At 42.5% G+C, this 23,679-nt stretch overlaps 2 protein-coding genes across 2 annotated transcripts; one reads left to right on the top strand and one right to left on the bottom strand.

Annotated features, from left to right (window-relative positions):
* Positions 1-15,280: 15,280 nt before the first annotated feature.
* Positions 15,281-17,220, top strand: LOC115673030 (uncharacterized). Its single transcript, XM_030595049.2, has 3 exons — positions 15,281-15,443; positions 15,756-15,861; positions 16,576-17,220. Exons 1-3 carry the CDS (start codon positions 15,408-15,410, stop codon positions 16,773-16,775), a joined length of 342 nt encoding a protein of 113 aa, XP_030450909.1. The 5' UTR covers positions 15,281-15,407; the 3' UTR covers positions 16,776-17,220.
* A 3,141-nt stretch (positions 17,221-20,361) lies between these two features.
* On the bottom strand, positions 20,362-23,130 carry LOC115673152 (glutathione S-transferase DHAR2). The gene is made up of 6 exons (XM_030595237.2): positions 22,771-23,130; positions 22,578-22,668; positions 22,314-22,457; positions 21,812-21,929; positions 21,573-21,713; positions 20,362-20,625 (listed from the first exon to the last, which is right to left on the bottom strand). Exons 1-6 carry the CDS (start codon positions 22,826-22,828, stop codon positions 20,536-20,538), a joined length of 642 nt encoding a protein of 213 aa, XP_030451097.1. The 5' UTR covers positions 22,829-23,130; the 3' UTR covers positions 20,362-20,535.
* Positions 23,131-23,679: the final 549 nt, after the last annotated feature.

The following is a 23,679-nucleotide window of genomic DNA, read 5'->3' as shown; positions in this document are numbered from 1 at the left end:
CCTCAAAATGAGTTGCGTGGCTCACCAAGCTCGAATTACTATGGATAAAGACGGCTTTTTTTGCATCATTGCTTCTTGTTTTGTCTCAGAAAAGAGACAATTATCTAAAATGTTGAAGTTTTGAAGCGTTGAAATTGGGTGATAGACAGAGTAATCAAGACCCATGTTCACAAATTCGTGCTTTAGTAGGCCTGTCCTAAAAACCAGATATGCTCATTCAAGGCCGCACATTCTCTTCTAATCTAGGGTGAAAGACCGGAAAAACACTGGGAGGTTCTTCCGCTTGAGGTCCTCGAAGAATCGGTTGACAAACGCTGGAATCGTCGGGACCGAAGCAGGTGTCCACGAGACGGTGTAGATTGGGGAGCGTTGATTAATATCATCGGGCGGGTAATTTTGCCCTTTTTTTTTTCCTGTCACCCTCGTGTCCTGATCCGATTTCTCTTATGCCTATGTGGGTTGAGAAGTGGGACTTTGAGGCATTGGATGAAGAGTGAGAGATGCAGAATGGTTGATACACTTAGTTCGTGGGAGTGGCGTCAGGGTTTTGTTCTAGAAATTTGGGGATGGGATAATTATCATCTTACAGGATCTTTGAAGGTGAGGTTGGCCTTTCTTGCACAAATTGGTCGAGAGTTGATGTTGTTCTCCTGGTGATAGTCATGACAGGTCGAAACTAGTTATTGTGTTGAAGTGGTGCCATTTGATATGAGGATTCAATTCGCCATGTTGTCCTTGAGAAGAACATATTGAGGGAACGCTGGCCTGGTGTTTCAATATACGTGGTACCACACTAGCTCGTCTGCAGCCATGAAGCTTTTGGCCCGTGACACTAGCGTGGCGAGATTTCTTCTTTCTAGTGCTTTAAATGGTTGATTTCTTCATGTTGCTTAGAGCTTCATCCTGAGTTAAGCTTGAGCTCTGCGATTATCTCTTGTTGAGTCGAGCTCGAGTTCGCTAATACTAAATTGGATAGACTCTTGAGTCTGATCGAACTTCTATGATTTTGTATGAAAATGTTCTAGAAGTACGAAATGACAAAGAACTCCATAAAATTACACTTTGTACCCACGTATATACAAATGCAGGGAAGATGGTTGAGCTCGAGTATTTGGAATTGCTACTCCAAATAGACTCGAGCCTAAATTCTGGTACTCAGTCAAGCTCAGGTCGAGTTTCGAGCACCAAGCACGCAAGTCGTGTCGAGCTCAAGCTCAAGCTTGACATCGTATCGACTTGGCCTGACTGGATTACATCCCTAGTTGACATTTTGGCGGACGGCTCTCACACCGTCTCTAATATTCTGCTTTAGGAACGGCCCGAGCCGTCCCAATGGAAACAAATGAGCAGGGGCAAAATCCTGAAAGGGCTATTAAGCATGGGACAGCTGCCGCCCGTGACGTCCTTACGGACAGCAACCAACCCGTCCCTAAAACCTCAGCGACAGGAGACACCTACGCGACGACAGTCATCGGTCGCCAGTGACCATGAAGGAAGGACGGTTTTTACTTTAGGCACGGTTTTGCTCGTCCTTTGTCCATCATTTAGCAGCGTGGTATGTTTGACTATGCAATACGCATCCCTCCTATAGACTTTTGTCGCATCACGTAATTACAGAACGAACGTAACCAAAGGAAAACCATGGACTGCTATTTTTCGAAAATTTTGTTCCGCACTGTAACATAGTCGACAGACTCTTGGCCAGATTCCTATTTTTGGCTCTTTTTCCAGTAATTCCAATAACCTCCTCGTCCTGGAGTCATTTACAGCTCTTTTATCTCCCTTTTGCAGTTTTCCCTCTGTTTTACACTGAAGAATGGATCAACAACTCTCAGACTGAAGACTAAACTATCGTTGTAACGATCCGGTCCGACGAGGGCGGGGAGTGGTCGTCGGGGCCAAAAAGGGCCTAGACAAGGAGCGGCTCCCGGCAAGCTTCTAGGATGGCAAGGGGAGGCATGTCTCTTGTCCCACATCGCCTAGGGGGGGAGTCCTGGGATTGCTTATAAGGTCTGGGTGGCCTATTCTGTGTAACGCGTTTTAAAGCCGTGAGGGTCAGTGGGCCCAAAGCAGACAATATTACACAGTGTAGACCCGGGGTGTTACATGTGATATCAAAGCTGACTTCCGACCGCGTGTGGGGCCACAACGAGGACGCTGTGCTCGAAGGAGGGGAGAATGTAACGACCCGGTCCGACGAGGGCGGGGAGTGGTCGCCGGGGCCAAAAAGGGCCTGGACAAGGAGTGGCTCCCAGCAGGCTTCTAGGATGGCAATGGGGGGCATGTCTCTTGTCCCACATCGCCTAGGGGGAGTCCTGGGATTGCTTATAAGGCCTAGGTGGCCTATTCTGTGTAACGCGTTTTAAAGCCGTGAGAGTCAGTGGGCTCAAAGCGGACAATATTACACAGTGTAGACCGGAGGGGAGAATGTAACGACCCGGTCCGACGAGGGCGGGGAGTGGTCGCCGGGGCCAAAAAGGGCTTGGACAAGGAGCGGCTCCCAACATGCATCTAGGATGACAAGGAGGGGCATCTCTCTTGTCCCACATCGCCTAGGGGGGAGTCCTGGGATTGCTTATAAGGCCTGGGTGGCCTATTTTGTGTAACAAGTTTTAAAGCCGTGAGGGTCAGTAGGCCCAAAGCGGATAATATTACATAATGTAGACCCGAGGTGTTACAATCGCAGTGCTTGAAGGCTTGAGATTTTCGGTTTTCATTGTCAGTAAGCCGAAAAATACAGAGACTAGTCTTGTAAGTTGAGTGCATATGAAAAGAAGGCTTTGGGATGCTGCGAAAAGTGTGGTTCAAGTTTAGCAATAATGGAATGGAAAACAAACAAAAACGAAGAGGGTCACCATTTTCATTGCATGAACTTGAAAACTTTTGATATTTCCACAATTCTTTCTTTCGAAAGAAAGAAAATGATTTCTCATTACCCACTATGGGATTGACCTGGTGGCAGGGGGCATTCTCATGCGTTTGGTTCAGAAACCGATGGTTGTAAGTTTCCCTATTGCCCCGGAGAACTCAGATTCAAGTGGGGGACTATGGCAGTGAGTTGCTGTATTAGTTCTCCTCGTCCACACAGGCATCGATCTACGGCTGTGTTTGTGAATTATAATAAAAGAAAAAAGAAAATAATTTCCCATTTTCTGATATTTCTGTTGCCATTAGTGAGTAGTCTTTATTATTATTATTATTATTTGCCATCAGTAGGCAGCTCCAGGATCTGCCATTTTGCATGGTGCAAAAAAAGAAAAGGAGACGAACGAGTAAGCAGAACAAGTATATTAAACTAATGTCCTTTGGATATGGTTACGAAATTATTGCAGCTACACCCACTTAAGCATGTGAGAGATATACAGTGTCGCGACCGACCTCCCCGCTCTTTTTTGAATACATGCAAAAAGGGAGGGTTCGCCTGGTACGTGCTAAGTCTAGGTTCAGGACTTAACTCGGGCCCTCCCAAGCCCATACCATGTTGCGACTTAGGGTTTAAGTATTTAACATGCAAGTGATTTATACTAAGGAGTCGCCACTAATCGATTTGGGGTGGGTCGATTAGAAACCCAAATAAGGTAATGGAAGAATCACCCTATTCCTACGAACTAGAGATTAATTGAGTTCGGGGACTTGGTTACACTAGTTGGATAACTAATGCCCTTTCGGTACCTTTTTATCCTGTTCATTTTTTGAAAACATTTGTCAGGCAATTTAGATTGATTTTAGGACCTTTCTCCTAACATGTGAGGTGATCAAGCGAGTGCATAATCAAAATGATTAGCAGTAAAAAACACAACAATTCATGCAGCCTAAGATTCTAACCTTAACTAAGTCGGATGACATTCAAAACACAACAACTCATGCAATTGTATCAAAAACATGCATAATAATACAACGACAATAAAATAACATGTAAATACTACCGCGCAATCCTAGGCTTGTCTAATTTAAACAAGACAAAAACTTGCATAATAATACCATAATAAAATAAAACAACAAATATATCACATAAAAAAAATTTGAAATTTTTTTTTTTAAAAAATAATAATAAATAAATAAATACGAAAAAGAAAAGGAAAAAAAAATAAATACGGAAGAAAAAGAAAAAAAATTTTAATTTTTTTTTAAATTTTTAAATTTTTTTTTATAAAATAAAATAAAAACCGGGTCGGTCGGATCCGACCCGAGGCGTTGACCCAGGTCGGGTCAGTGAACTGGGTCGGTCGGACCGACTCGGGTCGGGTCAGCTGAACCGGGTCAGGCCGATCCCACAGGCGCGGACGTCGGAGAAGCCAAAAATCGGCCTCTCACCGGCAGACCTAGATCGACACCGGCCTCAAATTGGCTTGTGGGGAACACCACCGAGCCTCGCCGGCCACCTGGGTCGCCGTCCGACCGCTGCTCGCCGGCCGGCAACCAAATTAAAAAACCGGCCTCTTTGAGGCCTTTTGTCGAGCAGATGGTGAGCGCAGCAAACAAAAGGGGATCCCGACTTGTTTCGAGGCCTCGCCGTCCTCGGGACACCCGTTCTTACCTTTGGCGATGACGCACGGACGGCGGGGGACGGCGGTATGGGCCGGGACTCGCGCGAAATGGCCGGCGCGGGTCCCGGTCAAACCGGGAGCAAAAACAGGGGAGAACAGAGCAATTCAGGTCGGGGGACGACTCACTGATCAAGGCTGCTTCGGGATGGCTTTCCGGCGGCTTTGCGGGCGACGGTGCGGCTACGGGGACCTGCAAAAGCTCGGGTTTCTTCTCTTTCTCTCTCTTTTCTCTCTGATTGTCTCTCTATTCTTTTCCTTTCTCTGTTTTCTCTCTATCTCTGTTTTTTGCTTCAAATGGCCGACCCCCTCTTAGTCTCTCTATCTCGTTTTTATAGGCGAACGATGGAGCCCCTCTGCTCCGTTACATCCGCGTGACGACGGCCTGCACCGGCCTACGTCGCTCGAAGACTTTTGTGGCCATTTAGGCTGGGGGGAGGTTCTGGGATGACAGAGAGAAACAGGGAGAAGAGAGGGAGGAGGAGATAAGGGAGGCCGGGAAAACGGGGAGGACGGGACTGGCAATTAATGCCAGTCCCGTCGGCGTGCCCCTTCGGCCCTGTTCTGGCCGGATAGCAACGGTGTGGGGCTGCGCTGCCGTGCGTCACCATGCGGCCAGAACAGGGGCGAACAGGGGAATGGACAGCGACGGTCGCGGGGGGGAAGAAGGAAGGAGAAGGGAAGCTGGGCTAGGCTGGGCCCAGCCGCGCGGAGGGGGAAGAAAAAGGAAAAAAAAGCAAAAAAAAGAAAAGGGCCTGGGCCCGCGGAGGGAAAAAAAAGAAAAGGAAAAGGGCCCGGGCCCCGGCCCGGGGGGGGGAAAGGAAAAAGAAAAGGGCCAAGTCGGCCCAGCCCCGACCCGGCTCGACTCGAATTTTTTTTTAAAATTTTTTTTTTAAAAATTTTACTCTAATAGACCCTATTAATATAAACATGCCTAATTTCTATATGTAATGCATTTAAATAGAAATATTTTTTGTTTCAGGAATTAAAGAAAATTAATTCTTAAATTTTGTGTAATTAATTTTGGGCAAATTAAAATAGGTGTCAACATACAGCATATGGTCAAAAGTTGAAAAAAGGAAAGCCAAAAAGAAAACAAGTAAAAAAATAAAAAGTAGAGGTAGACAGAAGAGATCGCTGTGTGGTCATGTGGAGGTGAGGTGATTCATCAGGGCTTCGGCTACAGGAAACTGGATAAGCAGATTCTCACCTATGAAATTGGGATCATATGTTTCTTCACACCCCTCCTTTTGCCACGGATTTTATCTTCTATGATAAGAATGTGTGATATCAGGAAAGCCAGATGGGATTGCGAATCAGATAAGATCTCTAGCTTCTTCCACTCTTTGTTGTTTTTTGTTTGATCATCAGTCTGTACGGAGGCCTTCATTGCAATATCTGTACAATAATTCACGTCTGAAGAGTCCATCAGCAAGCAGAGATCGAGATGATTTTTCCTTTCTTATTTGTGAAGTCAATAATGCGATGTGAGCGCATTTGCACCGTGGCTCGTGAGGAAATCTTTGGAGAAAACTGTGATGGGAAATTATATGACAAAGTTTCTCACGTGGGTTTCGAAAACTCAAAGCTAAGATTAGTTCATTGAGTTTGGGGAAGTGTTCTACTTACAAATATTTTTCGTTCATATGATCTTGATGAGTATCGGCAGAAAAAGAAAAAAATTGCATTTGGTTTTCTTTTCTTTCGTCATTATCATTTTTTATAGGGAAGATTTTGCACATTGGGATATAAGTTCACCTCTTTGAACCATTTATGTGAAAAGTAGGTCATCCACATATTGGTTAAGAGATTCGAGAGGGATTTATTACTCTTGAAGACTTGATTACTCCTAAGAAGTTATGTTGAGCACCTCATATTCCTCATTTTTCGTGAAATTGAAGCTCAAGTCTGGCATGACACTTGTTAAAACGATATGGTATACTTTGTTGTTGGCCCATTTCCTAATAGTTTAAGTTCTTTAGAATGGTTAAAGGGGTATTAGAGCACAAGCTAATGGTTCAAATGCTAGCATGATCTCTCATTTTTCTCTTAGCCGTTTGTACCATTATATACTTTGCATGTATATGGTCATAATCAAATATGTTATTGCTTCATTTCCTAACAGTAAGCTTTTGGAAAAATCGATTCATCTAACAACACTAATCAAGGGCGATTTGCTAGTTGCTCAATTCAAGAGTTGGTCATTGTATTCTGTATCATCTAAAAATTAAAGTTAAGTCACTTTAATCTCTCATTCCTCTAAAGCTAAGATTTCACGAACTTTTTCTTTTCTCCCCTCTTTACTTAATGCTCTACATTTGCTACTCACAATTGTATGATTAATTTGAAATTGACACCAATCGACATGTTTCGAGTGTCTTTTTATAAAATTTTCTTATTCGACTAGACAAAATTTCCATTAAAAAATTAGTGATAACTCGAACTAACTATATATACATATATATCCCAATTAAAATTAGATGACATTACCATCATCATCCCTTCTTCTCCATCTTGAGTAGTTGATCCCACCTAATCCATAGTCTTTAACTCAGCATTTCCTCTCTCTCTCTCTCTCTCTCAACCTTTCCTCTTCTTCCTCTTCCACCTCCTCCTCCTCCTTGATTCTTCGATCCTCAGTGCTCAGAGGAGTGAAAAAGACACCATAAGAAAAGAAAAAGAAAGTAGCCTCTCATTGTCGTTTGTTTTGTTAACGTGGTACCAGCTAGGGTTTTCATATGAGACCCATAACCGTTCGTACGTACGTCTTCGTTTGGTCGATGTCTACAAAAAGGGTTCATATTTTTCTCTCAGTATGTACGTGGCTATCATGTCAGATACCAAGTGCACACACAAACACTCGATCCTGTCCACGTTGTGTAATTCATAGTTGAGTGAACACGATTTTTTTCAAAACCAAATCGGGAAGTTTTGACTTCTTTTGAGCACACCATATGCCCCTCACTCCCGCAGCTATCATGCCAATCAGGACGCGACACGTCACCGACCTCGATCTCGAATCATATCAGCTTGGTGTTGACGTGGCAGAACTGGCTGAAAGCAGCAGCATCAACTCGTGTTATGGTTTGTGAAACCTCGAATTTGTCGTGAGGCTTCTCGTTCCAAATGAAGTTTAGCGAATCAACTGGAGTGGGAATGTTTTGCAGCTATATCGATGTATTTAGAGGTTACACAAACTACTGACACTAGGATTGACCCATTGGTGAGGGCGTTCTCATGTTTTGGGTTAAAAACCAAGGATTGTGGATTGGACTCCTACTCTGGATAACTCAGAGTTAAGTGGCGGGCTATGATAATGGGTTATTGTGCGAGTTCTCCTCTAAGTAGTCGACAAATTAATTACAGTCGTCCCTGGATTCTCAAAAGAGGAGGTTACATGAGCTCATTTGATTTTGATAAGGTCAAATTAACCGTACTGTCCAAAAAAAAGAAAGAAAGATAGAACTCACATTGAATGCCACTTATATAGGCCATTCATGTTTCTTTTTCCTTTTTCCGGTACTGTGACTACTCACAAACTCCTTTTGGAGTGATAAATTTATGCCTATAATGTCTATTTTGGAAGTAGTTCTCATGGATAGTTGAGAGCAGACATCGCTGTTCGATTTAGGTTGTTGTTCGATGTAATCCACACAGATTATACCATGCCATGGTTATACCATGCATTTAGAGGTCAGCAAAAAAGATGGGTTAACTCGTTGAACCGAATCGAACTAAATCATTAACTTAAAAGTTAATTTACCTTAGATCGTCGAGCAAATAATGGAGAGATCAGCTAATCGTTGATTAGCTGTTCGTCGTCTTTCTTCTATCCTCTACCATCTGTGGTGCTCTGTCGCGGGTTGATGAGGGTGAACAACATGATAGCCAGAGTTTGAGAGTTGGGACTTGACTCGTCGTGAGAAAATATCTCGAAGGAAACAAATAACTTCTATTCCTGCAGTCTATTATTGGGTCACAACACCTGCATGAAAGAATAGAAAAGAACAGTGAATGGTCGATACATGGATTTTTCCTGGCTAAGCTAGTTGACGAATTCACAAGAAGGAAAAACGACAGAAGGTGTCGAGATTCTCGAACAGGGACGGTAGCTCATCATGCTCTTCTCCACCTTTTAGCAAAAGAAGTTCGGTTTCCTTGCAGATGGATCGTTTTTTTGGAGATTTTAAGACATAAAGTAAAGCCAGTGGTCCTTTGGATTATTTCTCGTATATTCAATCGCTCTTTTAATTAATCTCTGTTCATCTAACAACTTTGCGACTGTTATTTTCTTCTATAAGTACTTTACAACTGTGATAAACTATGCTTTGTGATGTAACTGAAGTTTACCGATGATATCATTGTTTATTTAAGAGGCTCTTCTCAGAACGATAATCTCCAAACTCATTTAAACTGGACGGTTTTAATCATGAGGTAAAAAAACAAAAAATGTTAATTAGGATTGTGCATAAAAAGAAGGGTTAATACTACAAAAAAATCCCAAACTGGTATACTTATGACAAATTTACCCAAAACTAATTTTTTGATCACCCAAAACCCTAAACTGGTACACCCAAGAAAATTTACCTTCAGTTAGTTTTCATTAAATTTTACTGTCAAATTGCTTAGTTGGATGATACGCAAGAGTTGACAGGTGTACCAATTTAGGGTTTTATCCCTCAGTTTGTCGCAAATTTATCAGTTTTTCGTGGTATTAATCCAATTTAACGAACGGTAAATTTGTCACAAGTATACCGGTTTGGGGTTTTCAGTGGTCAAAAACTTAGTTTGTGATAAAATTGTTACAGGTGTACCAATTTAAGATTTTTTGTGGTAAAAAAATTAGTTTTTGATAAATTTGTTACAGATGTACTGATTTATGATTTTTTGTGGTATTAGCCCTAAAAAGAAACTCTCAATTCTTACAAACATCAAATGAAAGGGGACGGTGTACCCTCATCTTCAAACACCAATTATCTATATACTGTTGGATGTGTTTCGCGTGTTAATCTAGCACTCAACTTGGAAACCCTAACTCATTCTCTCCTTCCTCTCTCTCCACCTTCCAATGCGTGTAGCTGCATTTGCCCATATACAATGCAGCCACCGTGCCCTCCATTGTCGCCATCGTCACACTCCACCTCCACCTCCAACAAAGCCATCTCTGGCTACTAGCGAACCACTCTCTCTCTCTCTCTCTCTCTCTCTCTCTCTCTCTCTCTCTCTCTCTCTCTCTCTCTCTCTCTCTCTCTCTCTCTCTCTCTCTCTCTCTCTCTCTCTCTCTCTCTCTCTCTCTCTCTCTCTCTCTCTCTCTCTCTCTCTCTCTCTCTCTCTCTCTCTCTCTCTCTCTCTCTCTCTCTCTCTCTCTCTCGTACGGTACCGATGATCATCAACGAATTTTGACAAATTTTGGTCAAGGCCATTCTACTTCTAATTGGCTTAAACTTCAGGTTGATGCGAGCCAAACCCTAATGGACTATGGATCAAGTTTGTGAGGTCTTGACATAAGGTTGACAATTTTCTGATTAAATTGAAGTCTATAGTCATCAACCTCTAGTCAGATGTCAATACGAGACTAGGTTGAGAGGAAAGGGGAACCGTTATGGAGATGACTCGAGAAGGTAGAAATGATGGTCATTGCATGCGCCGGTAGCGGTGGAGGTATGCGTTTGTAACGCCTACACATGTAGATACAAAGGATGGGCGTTGTAGTGTAATAGCATTTTTCGTTTGTATAGGGTGAAATCTGTTTGCGGAGCGCATTCAAGATGTGTTAAATGGGGGCAAGAAATGGAGCATGAGCACAAGCAATCTCATATGGGTTATACTTTCTATCATATATGAAGAAATTTCCATCAATCACATCTCTAATTAATGGGTTACAAGTTATGATACTATTCGTATACTAACTCAACTAAAATTACAGGTGGGTAATCTCTATTTCTATAACACGCCAATTCAGTGCATGATCGAAGGAAAATGTCACGTCAATAATAGAATAATATTCCTGTAGTTTCCTTCATCCTTCTCCTTTGCACAAGTATATGTGGTCATTAAAAAGGCATGTGATTAGTGGCATTATCAAGGAAAAGGTGGCGGAGCCAATGATGCTGGACCTCGCTACTGTCGGCGGGGACCCCCACGAGAGAGAGCAAAGCAAGACAAGACATTGATTGAGCTGACTGCATGCAAAAGCTTTCAGCGGAAGAAGACGCTTATGATTTCAGAAATGAACAAGAATTGAGAATGAGAGAGGAGGGTTTGATCTAGTCTAGGGCAAAGGTCGGTTTCAATTTTTGGAACAATTGACCAATGACCGCTTGACACCCCTAGCGCATGGGCAATTCTTGTACGCTTGCGAATGCCAATTTAGCAGAGACATGAGTGAAGAGAAGGCCACTCAAAAACCAATTTTGTTTTCTAATTTGGCCAAACTTTAAAACCTAATTGAAATAGAGAAATATCACAACAGGAGGATTAACAACATTGGAAATAGAGAAATATATGGATATATAAATGATGTGATTGCATATATATGACTATTGAGAATTCATATTATTGCATGCCTATGTGACTTACTCCTTTACAATATTCTAAACCTCATATAGGACCAATGAATATCAATTGTCTCCATTTATTTATTCATTTTCTGTCCCCATCACGTGATTGTACCATGTGTCCAACTTATTTTAATCCTTTCCACTCCAATTATTTTAATTCATATTAGGGCCGTTTGGTTCGGCTTTGGGGGAATGCCTTTAACAAAATGCAAAAGCCTTTGAGTTAAAGGGGTTTTTCAAAATGTAAGTAGTTTTTGTTAATGTATATTTTAAAATCACATTTGAAAGCAACTTTGATTTATATACAGTTGGGGTAAAAATTATATTTTGTAAAAGACTTTTGCTGATATTTACAAAAAAAAAATCTCAGTGGAGCTCACCCATCGATCACCACCGCCGGCCAGATATGGTTGCCGGCCAACCGCCGACGGCCAAATCTGGTCACCGGCCATCGCCGCCTGACCTCAAGCAAGGCGGCCTGAGGTCGCGCGACCTCAAGCGTCGCCTGGGGTTGCTGGACCTCGAGCGACGCCCTGGGTCGCGAGACTTAGGCCAAGCATTGCCTGGGTCGCGCAACCCAGGGCGTCGCCTGAGGTCCTGTGACTCCAGGCGGCGGTCAAGGGGGTCGCGCGACCCCCAGGCGGAGGTCGCTGGGGTCACGCTACCCCTCAGGCAGCGGTCGCTGACCGCTGGAACCAAAGGTTGAAGAAGATGAACAGTAGTCACTCAATGAACAGTGACGTTGCATCCCGAAAATGCAAGTTCCCCAAGGCTCCTCCATCCCTCCATTCAACCAAAGGCTCTTGGAGAGCTTTGGCGATGCAATTACATCTCCTCAAAGCTTGCCAAATAATTTTGCATTTGCTCAAGGGACTTTAGAGTCCCAAAGCAGCATTCAAATACTGAACCAAACAGGGCCTTATTCCTACCCCTCTTTCCTTCTCTTAGTACAGCCCCATAGACAGCAACGTCCCTTGCTGCCCTCAACCACCAGATCGACGATGACCATCGCAAGCATCGCCACCATGCCACTACCAACAATGGCGTGCATATCTCACTCTCCATTTTCTAGTCGCCTCTTTGTCATCTCTCAGCTCTCATGACACCCTCTCATGTCTCTCTCCGTCATAGGGCGAGCTCAAGGGCATCAAGTTCATCTCTTATGAGAAGTTTGGCAAAGCGTGTCAAGCCCCTCCCTCATCGGTGTCAATGAGCTGCTCATCCTTGGCGACAAATCCAGATCTTGATGCCTTCAAATCTAGAGTGGATGGGTTGAGCCTCTAGATCCGGAGGCTTGTGAGATTTTGTGGGATCATCATCAACGATTTCTGTAACGACCTGGGTGTCACTCGCAAGATATTGTCCGCTTTAGATACTAAGTCTTCACGATTTTGTTCCTCTGAGGGCAGCCCATATTACCCCCAGAAAAGGCCTCTTGCAAGTTAAGGCTTCCCAAGCCTTTATAAGTTGCCCAGGACTTCCCCCCTCAAGCGATGTGGGACAGGAGAAACGTTCCCCCCTTCGCCATCCTAGAAGCTTGTCAAAAGCCGCTCCTTATCCAGGTCCTCAGACCTTGGCAACCACTCCCCGCCCTCATCAGACTGGGTTGTCACACTCTCCCCCCCTTCGAGCATAACGTCCTCGCTGTGGCCCCACACGCGGTCGGGAGTCGGCTCTGATACCACCTGTAACGACCTGGATTTCACTCGCAAGATATTGTCCGCTTTGGATACTAAGTCCTCACGGTTTTGGTCATCCGAGGGTAGCCTATACTACTCCCAGAAAAAGGCCTCTTGCAAGTTAAGGCTTCCCAAGCCTTTATAAGTTGCCCATGACTCCCCCCCTCAAGCGATGTGGGACAGGAGAGACGTGCCCCCTTCGTCATCCTAGAAGCCTGCCAGGAGCTGCTCCTTGTCCATGTCCTCGGACCCCGGCGACCACTCCCCGCCCTCATCGGACCGGGTTGTCACAGTTTTAAAAGCTTAAACTGTTAGATGAAGCATGGTTTAATATTTAAATATTCAATCACTACCCCTCACACTTAGTATGGTCTTTTTGCATAGTACTAAGCGTGAATTTATTTAATTGGGGAGACAAATGTGGCTTAGAATGATTTGAACTCGGGGTCTCATTGCTTTGATACCATGAGAGATTTTTTGGGATTATCGCCGACTGTGGAAATAGGGGCCTGGAAAGATTTGAATTCAGAACCTCCTACTCTAATACCATGTGAGATTTTATGAGATTACTGCCAACTGTTCTAAAAATTTAAAATGTTAAATGAAAGTATGATTTATTATTTAAATATTCTATCAAGGCTAGCCGTAACCTCAATGGCCTCGAGGCCTCAAGGGCCACTTAAAGGTCATCAATGTCTCAACGGCGGGCTGATGCTAGGGAGGACAATGATTATACTTGTGAGGTGGGCAATGCGTGAGATAGATAGATTCGGCGGAGATGGCTAGCGGATAATAGGAGGACAACAACAATGGATACGAAGACGAGCCGGTGGCGGTGCCTGCGTAGCTCAGTTGACGACAGTGGGCTGAGTGGTACAGGGGTTGGAGAGAGAGAGAGAGAGAGAGAGAGAGAGAGAGAGAGAGAGAGAGAGAGAGAGAGAGAGAGAGGAGTCGTGCTTGAATATGTGGGGATTGGATCTGCGCGATGAACACCCAAATGAGATAAAAGATGTGACAACGATCTCGCGATGGGAAGAGGAGATGGGTATATGAACGGATACAATGGACTACATTTTACATAATTTTAATTCCTACTTTGGGCTATTTGACCATATTCCATGCATGTTTGATTGATGTGATTTTCTGAAATTGTCGTCTGCTATCCACACAAATATTCAAAAAGACAACTGATTAAAGTTGATGTAGATTACATGAAATGTGTGCCTGTCCTATTAGCAACTAGATGAAAAGTAGAGTATTCCGAATATAAAAGAAATGGTAGTATATAGTCCAGCATGCTAATAATAACAATTAATCTGAAATCTATTTTTCTCGAAGAACTATATTGAAAACAAGATCTAGCTAGGTGTGTCCAAACACAATTCTATTCGTTATGTGAGAAATGATACAAGAATAGGAGAGTGCACAAACGCAGAAGTTGGAGTTCACTGTCAATTGAAGCTTCAATATATGTCAACAATCATCTGTTCGATTTGAAACAAAACACCTTCAAAAGAGATAATTGAGAAATCAAAATGTTCAGTTGTCTCAGTAATCCACTAGTTGTCTTCCGCATGATTATGTAGATTAAAGGTTTTGACTGAGTGATCATGGAATCGCCGATAGAAACACTGAAATTACCAAGATCGACCGTGCAATATTTGTTTCGAAAAGCTTAAGCTATTTACCTTAAAAGCTTGAGTTGTTAGAACGTGTTGCATCTTATTCTATATCTAAAGTATCCCCCCTCACCATAAAGTAGTATGAAGAAGGTTTTAGACGCGGGAATCGACACATACATGTAACGAAAGAATTTCTAATCTCGCCACATTGATATAAACGAAATAAGACTTATAAGCAGGCGGAAAGAGAACATGAAAATTCGAACACGAAACTGTGACCACGGCGTCATCGAAGTGGATCGCTCGGTTGTCCAATCCGAAACTCAGTTGTCCCGCTCGAGATTCGTAGTTTATATCTCGGGAAAAATGTAAAGAAAATATCTGACCATGCAAGTGGAATGATGTACCTAAGATGTGGGAGCGGTCGACATACAAGTGGTGCAACAATTTGCGAGAGAAGGAGGGAGGAGGAAGAGGAATTGGTTGTTAACAAAATGGAGGACGGATGCTATGGCTACCTCAGGGTTTTTTTTTGTCGTGTGGCGGGGATTTCTCGAACGAAGAAGGGGGAAGGGGGGCCCACACATCACGTGGAGGGGGCGTTCTGTAGCTAATAGGCGGAAATCAAGCCGACCAAAAAAAAAAAAAAAAAAGAGCCCAATAAAGACAAAGCGATTGGTCATTTGCAAAATCTCCTCTAATCCCCTCTCCACCAATTATCATTTATCTCCCACGTGGGACTCCTGACCCCACCATTTTTCTCTTTATTTTTGTTATAAACTATTTTTCCTTTTTTTTAATTTTTATTTTTCAACATTTATTCTTTTTTGGGACCCATTGGCATCTCCCCCTCTTTATATGTAAAGCCAGATCCGTATCGGATTGCACCGCCAAGTCTCAAAACTTGGGTCGTCAACGCTCGTTTTGATCATTAGTTTCCACTTTCTCATTGATCTCAACCCACGAGTTTAGTGAGTTGAAATATCAGCTAATCTCACTTCCATGGGGGATTCGTCGTCTGCTTCGTATATTCACATGGTGAGTCCACAGGTTGAGTCTTGGAAAAGGAGAAGACAGGAGGATCTGCTGATTAGCTCTTTTTTCTCTTCGATCTTTAATGTCCTTGCTTAACCTGCATGTGCTTTTGATGCGTGTTGTGTCTCTGTAGAACATGCTGTTGCTCATCGGCTCTCTCTTTCTTGATCTTTTTGTGTCCTTTCAATCCTTCTTCTTTTTCTTTCTGGTTTTGATGGATCTTCGTGCATGAGATCGCCGATCCCTTCGTCTTTCTTTTCTGTCTTTATGTTCTCGGTTTACTTTGTGACGGCGAGTTGCATGTGCGAATGATAGGTGCATCACCTGATAGAGAAGTGTTTGATCTTTCGGATGAGTAAGGAAGAATGCATGGAAGCCCTCTCCAAGCATGCAGATATCAAACCTGTCATAACCTCCACCGGTCAGCTTCATATTTCTTCTTCTTCTTGTATTATATCGGAAACCATCCTGGTTTTCTCTTCTGCTCCCTCTCTAGATACATATATTTTGGCACAAGTATTTACGTGCGGGCAGGTAATTGAATCTTACTTCATCATCAGCGAGAACGCCAGCAATTTGGAACCATACTAGGTTGAAAAAATCAAACAAAAGTAAACCCTATGGAAAATATTTATTAAAACAGAATCCTTGTCATGAAACCTACCGCTCATATACTTCGAACACATATTTTTTTTGTATGTCGACCTTGTTCATTGAAATGTCTGATATCTTCAGCTCCTAGGGTTTCTGCGGAAATGATCTTCACTAACTTCCATAGCTAATAGCGCTGTCATCATGGTCTCTCTCGCATGAATAAGTTCTTGCTCGACTCTAAAACATTCTTGCACAATATATACAAACACCAAGTTCTTGAGTTTTGCGTCGATAGTTAGACATGTTGAGCGGAAGGAAGCTTGCTAAACACTTGATTTTGCTAGCCCCGAAAGCAAGTAGAAATGAAACTTTCAATTTTCAAAGTACTAACTTTTCTTGTAAGACCTTTCCTTACCAAAAAAAAAAAACTTTTCTTGTAAGGATATAATCGATGATTTGTAGATTGAAACTTTCTATCACAAAGCTTGCCTGTATGAAATGCGATGGATTCAAGTGTCACATGAAATGCTAATGAATGCAGTGTGGGATGAACTGGAGAAAGAGAACAAGGAGTTCTTCGAGGAATATGCACAGTTCCGAAGCAAAGACGACCGAATGTCAGAGGAAGAGACGAATCAGATGATTCAGAAGATCATCTCCTCCTCTGGTTCCGCCTCCCAAGATTCACACCACGATGACGACGATGGCGACGGCAACGACCATTCAAACCCAAACGTTTAACATATTCTCTCTTGGTACAGTAGCTACTCCGAAAGCTATTTCACCTTGGTGTATATGTCCATAGTTGTCTCAATATGCCAAAACCACACACACACCCCAAAGGCGCGCTCTCTCTCTCTGGTGGTCCATACAATGTGACGATGATCACCATAGATCACTTCATGTACGGAAGAGCACGGAAGCTGCAATTGTCCCTTAGCTAATATGATGCATCTGCTCCAATGATGGAACTCGTACTGCAAAGCTTAGTGTGTAAATAGATTTATGTGAATGAAAGTATCAGTTATGTGAATATATGTAGCTGTTAATGGGATCATACAGAGTAGTCAATTATGAAATTCCATGTCTGTTATTGATACTTTCATAAAAGATTTGATGATCGCGTTATTGGCTTTTTGACGGAACATATAAACATATATGGAATGAGCATATTTTTACTTATTTTCATGTATGGCTGTCAAACAAATGCGCACGACCCAAGCCCACAGACCGGAATTTGAAAAGCTCGGCTAGAACCTTATTATTGTTGAGACATAAGTGTGATTTGTGTTAGTGAATTTTCACATCGGAGAATTGATGTGGTATAGAGCAGTTAATATATCCATATTGGCCTACAACTCATTGGCTTAAAGTTTTGAGTAAATATGGATTAAGCTAGATATGTTGATGGGCTTGGCCTTGGACTCCCTCTTGGCGATCTCCCCGAACAAAGGTATCGGGTTTTTGCCGTGCTCTCAACAAATAGTATCAGAGCCAATGGTTGATTGGTAGCGCACTCCCAATGTATAACAACGCGGTTTTTGGGCAGTGAGCATTGTGATCTAGCAATGAGGTCCCGATAGTAGCCTTCATAGTTCGGTCAAGAAAGAGACCAAGGACCACCCAATGGCAGCCTTTATAGTTTGTTCTGAAGAAAGAGACCAAGGACCAGGGATGAAACATGATGGTGCATAAGGATACCTTAAGGGGACCGAGCTCACACGTGTGGGGGAGATTTTTAAATTACATGTGTAAGTTGTATTAGAGAAATCACATATCGGAGAAGCCCATAACTCATTAACTTAAGTTTTTAAGTGAATGTGAGTCCAACCGGATATATTGATGAGCTTGGACTTGAGCTTCCTCTTGGCAATCTCCCCGGGCGAGGGTATCGGGCTTCTGTCGTGCTCCCAGCAATTTTTATGAAAGTGGTATGTTCATGTGCTTATGAGTGCTTGCCCTCTATATATAGCCAATTGAGGAATTTCCCTAACATGACTTTAACATGATATCTAAGTCATGGCTCGTAATTAAGTTCAATCCTTCACCTCGTATTTGCACTGTTTGTAAGATTTTTTATTCAGATGAATTATTAGGAATATAAACGTGATATTTTGTGAGATCACCGTCAACTCTTTTTAAAGTTTAAGCTGTTAAATGAAGGTATGGTTGAATATTTAAATATTCTATGACTCTCCCTCACGCTTAATTTGATTTTTTTGACTAGTGTCAAGTATGGACATATTTAATTGGGGAACTAAATAGGGCATGTAAATATTTGAACTCAAGACCTCCTGCTTTGATACCACATGAGATTTTGTGGCACCAATGCCAACAGTTATAAAAGCTACAAGATCTCATAATAAATGTATCGTCTGTGTGTGTCCACTCGAATCATATTTATAGATCATATAATTTTCAATAGATCTTTCTTTGGCCGAGATCACTTTAATACATACAAACGTACATATTGCTTAAAAAACTCATTATATAAATTCCTTTTGATTATTAGTATAGTTTTAGGGTGCCTTCATTTTAATGAAATTTCATGATAAAGGAAAATATTTTCTATGAAAATTATTTTCGAGGAAAATGGTTAGTTTCCTTTTGTTTGGTGGTTAAGTAAAGTGCTTTTCTTCTTGTCAGAAAGGGAAGTCATTTTCCCCGATCCAAGCCTGTTGTTTTCAATCCAAAAAAAACATTTTCCATTGATCGATTAGCTTTTCGTTATTCAAACATCCAAAAGTGAAAAAAAAAATTCGGAAATGATTATCTTTCAAATAAACAGACCTTACTTTACTCGGATAAATCCGGGATACCAAACTCACCGAATGACACTTCACCATTGAGCGATCTCAATGCGGTGACGTGGCAACGTGCCATTGGCCCCTGCGATTTTGCGCGTGCAGGGTGGAAAGAAGAAAGCGAGGTCGCACGTGGCCGTTGCATTATGCAAGGAGGCAAGGCTTGCCTCGCTTTTCCAACGAAACGACACGATACGACACGACACCTAGGGAATCTTCATGTGTCATTTGTCGTCGACGTCGTCGCCAAAACGGAGGTGGGGAGGTCCGTCGTCTTGTGGGGCGGCCGGATCGCGCTCGCATGGGGGGGACGCTATAGTTAGGCGTGAGCGGAGGAATGCCTTAGTAAATGAAGCGAACAAAGTGGGGTTGGCAAAACGAAGCGTCGTTTTCCATCAACTCCTCCCTTTTTTAGGCCACCGTGGGCGATGCCGACGGTCTCTGTAGCAGCCCCCTTGGTCCCCCCTGTAGGCTTTACGGCATTGCCCAGATCATGCGTGAGAAATTCAGTCTGATTCAACTCAGAAACTTTAGGAGGAGGGAGGGGGAGCCATGATCTTATGCTGCTTCTTTTTCTAACCTTTCTCTGTATGGATCGTATTAGCAAGTACCCGTTCCTAGGACGCGTCTTGAAAATCGAAAAGGACGTCCGTGTAAACATAAAACGAAAAGCGATGTGCTTCAAATGGAAATGCGCGTGTTTTCCGGAACACGATTAACAACTCTTGATAGGGACCTACTGGGATTCAGTGTTGGGATCTAAGTCGATCATTTGGCATAGAGAAACTAAGGCAAATACAGGAAAAACAAAGGGAAAAAAAAAAAAAACAGAAACGTTTGCGATCGTGACAAATTTTAACCGATTTTTCCAAATGTACCAGACAAATACACAAACTTTTTACCTACGCGGATTTAACACTACCTTTCGAACTTACCCACGACTAAATCGAATTTCCTCAGTTTAATTTTACGTAAGCAGCAAAGGATGCCATCCTATTTTAACATATGCACCAACCCAGAAGGATGTATATCTCTCTAGTTGAGCCCAAACCGAGATGCTGTTTTGAGAAGTTGGGCCGGAAAATCGAATTTGCTACTTGCATGTCTTTGTTGTCGAGTGCTGCAATGGAAAAGAAATCGTTATCGGACATCTAATTCGATGGGCCCAAAGTTGGTAAGGGATCAGTGATCTTCCTTCTGTCCGAGTGTTTTCCCTCAATTGCCAACATGCAATGTCGTTCACTTCCTAGTTCATGCCAAGATCCCACACCTTCCACTCCTTTTGATTTCCCAGCGGCATCGACATGATTAGCGACTACCGAAACAAATCTCAACTTCGTGTAGCTATATAAACTGTTTCTTTTAGCTCGAATCGTCTTACTAATCGTCCGAACCGACCGCGGTAAAGGCGACTCAGTTAGAGAATTCACTGAGCAGCCGCATTATTTTCTGTGGGATTTGCTACTCCAAGGAAGAATCATTCATGGAAACCACGAGAAGGGCTTAAGCCGAGATTTGCAACCTCCATTCAAACCACACTCGGGCCACACCATTAAAATTATAAATACCATAAGCCCAACAAGGGTGAGATGAGTCGGTACATTTATTGGCTTAACTAATATGCAGAGAGCTCTCAAGCCTCAACCACACTTCCATAACAAGAGTTCAACTAACGCTCATAACGCAGAAGCAGCGATTCATGCCGCATTGACCTTCGGCTCCCATCCGGCGACCACATGCTCCTTCGCTGGCTTGGTCTTTACGAAGGACTCCCGAGCAAACAGCAGCTGCAAAAACAAAAGAAACACCAATTGTTTTTTAGAGTGTCCACATGAACCTGTCTATTTTCTACTCCAAGTAGCCGCATAAATAAGCTAGAGAAGCAACTGACAAGACCTGGAGAAAGGCTGTCAAGGATTAGCCTAACACAACTAAAGGATTAGCCTCAACAACGATCAAGAAACAAACAACATCATTTGGGAAAACACAAATGGAAATTCATTGAGAAAGGCTGTCAAGGATTAGCCTAACACACTTAAAAGAGCTAGATAACTCAATCTTTATTATGATTATACAATGCCCGTCCTGCATCAAGAACTGCGATGATGAGTGACCCATTGGAGATGATATTTCTGAGGTGGTCAAGTAACCACCAAGGCATTGCCATAGAGTGACCACGTGTTTCTTATGCAAAGAAACAATTATTCGATATTTGGAATGGTATAAGGATCTGCATATGTGCGTTCCTGGTTTTAAGTTCAACTTCCCCAAAACAAACGGAAGCCCAAGGTTTATGTCGGCAAATAATAATACACCTGACAAATGCCTTGGCAACTAGATTTCTACAATAGGACACAGCCTCTTGTCCTCTTTCTCACCATTCACAACACTTTGACATGCACTAAAGGTTTCAGCACAAAAGAAGTGTGATAACAGATTGGAAAAGGAGGGCTCCAGAGCAAATTTGACAACAATACCCACAAAGGCGCTAGTAGCAATAAAATCATAAATGTCGTAAATGGATGAAAGAGGAAGTGCATTCTAATAAGAAATCACAAGTATGCAGCACTCATGATGGCTGTTAATTTACTCTGTCCGTTTATCAACCTTTCACAGACACCTTCAAAACATTACTTACCAAGGTACAAATATAATAGCTAGCACAATGGAACCTTATTCTACAAAAACTTAACAATTTGCAGAAACATACAAGGCCGTGAACGATGTATTCTACCTTGGTGTAGCCGTGGACATGAGTATAGCTTTCTGGGATTGTCCATTTCTTGAAGTGGCCAAGAGCAACCTCGAGATGGAACAATTTCGGGGCCAAACTCAAGTCAACCGCTGTTATCTTTTCTCCAGCAATGTATGGCCCCTGTACCCACAATAATACGACATCAGTAAACCCACCGAAGAAACAGCAAAATTTTCGAGCTACTTTTATGCGCAGTTGACTGTGAATATGTATTTAACCTGAGCCTTGAGGTGTTCATCCAGCGCTTTCAGTTCATCAAGCAATGCCTGCTCCGTGCCGTCACTTGGGTCCTTGCTCTTCACAAACTTCACAAAGGAGATGAAAATTTTGGAGCCCCTGCAATTTTAGGAGGCATAAAGCCGGTTGAAATTCAAAACTCAAGAAAACAGAATCTGATCTATCTTAATATAAGAAAAGAAAACAGGTTTTGCAAGACATTTGGGCAATACACATTTTACTGCCTATACATATACCTAGCCTTAAAATGAAGTAAAAGAGAACGCTCAGACCCCTAGAAACCGCACAGCATGAGTACCCCGTCAATGTCTCTTAAAGCAAGAGGAAAACTTCCATGGAACTGATGAAGAAAACTGATAACAAGAAATTCCAAACAAGGAACAGACGGAAAATAAACCAGAATGGTGAAAATATGACAGGACTACAGACACACACCCACACATAAACATACAGGCACAGAGAGAGAGAGAGAGAGAGAGTTACACAGAGGCAAACTCAGGGGGAGGAGTGAGCGATCGCTCAGGGTATTTCTCCTCAAGAATGCCAACAATCACATCAGAGTCGGCGATCCACTGATCATCGATCTTAATCAGTGGCACCTTCCCTCCTGGATTTATCTCCAAGAACCTACAGTGAAAACATCCATCACGAAAAGATCATCACGACCAGAACCTTAACAATCCCAAAAGTCAAACACGCAAAACATGACATTCCCCGGAAAATTGCTTAACGAGAGAAAAGATTTACCATTGGGGCTTGTTACCGAGATCGACGAGCTTGTTCTTGTACGGGACTTTCTTCTCCTCCAAAGTCAGCATCACGCGTTGGCAAAATGGGCCTAAAGAAAACACGGAAGATCACAAAATCCCGATCAGCAAAGACACAACCAAAATCCCCCGACACCCACATGACCAAACATCACGCAGAGGCGAAAAATTACAGTCCCCAAGAACGTCGGGCGCTCCAGCGGCAGCCTTGACGCAGATCTCCAAAACCATTTTGGTGGGGTACCCTTTTTCCTCTCTTCTTTCAGGGCGGTGCTGATGATGGGATGCAGAAGGAAGAAGCGGCAGGAGGTTCTCGAGGAGCGTGGCGAGTCTCCTTCCGGGGGCTTGTATCGACTTGTGCCGGGTCAATATAGCGTTGAAAATGCTCGCCAGCTGAAGTCGTGGCTGTCGGTTTCGAATATCACAGGAAAGTTAGGTTGAATCACTCGAAAGTTCCCATCTTTAACCAGCGCATATGATGCTTGCTGTTGCAAAATCCTAAATCTTGATTCTTTCTGCAAATATAGAACTTATCATGCAAAATAATTTCATAGATGACATTTCTTTTCCATCCGTCGAGACATAATGATATTAATTAATTGCGTACGATCGCTTGTTTTTTTATTTATTTATATATAACTAAAAAGGAGAGTGAATACAAAGAAAAAAATAAAATTAAGATTGATTTTACGAAGGAAAAAAAAAATTCATCCTTTTCATGATAGGTGAATAGTACGGTGTGGATATGAATGATCGCTATAATGTCGTCCACATTCAAGATTCATAATTCATCTATTGGTGTAATCTCTCAATTTGGCCACCTTAGCTCCGCGTAATAACCATGAAAACTTCTAAGTTGACAAGCCCGTTATTTTTGGCCGCTAATCGCCTTGTATTTCACCTCATTTTTTCCAAAGCCAGACTAAACAACATAGAAAATTCATGTTTTAAAAAATAAGAATAACGAAAAAAAAAGGACATCACAGATGTTATGAATAACGGAAAAAACCATATTTAAAATTTGTAAGTTCAACGACACTTTTTCATAGAAAAATAAAGTCCAAAGTGGACAATCTTCTATC

Source organism: Syzygium oleosum, unplaced genomic scaffold (genome assembly GCF_021117445.2).
Source record: "Syzygium oleosum isolate NSW1041296 unplaced genomic scaffold, Sole_v2.1 Sole_v2.02, whole genome shotgun sequence".
Classification (NCBI taxonomy): domain Eukaryota; kingdom Viridiplantae; phylum Streptophyta; class Magnoliopsida; order Myrtales; family Myrtaceae; genus Syzygium; species Syzygium oleosum.
The sequence above is the reverse complement of the archived record's forward strand: the minus strand, read 5'-3'. Positions and strand labels throughout refer to the sequence as shown.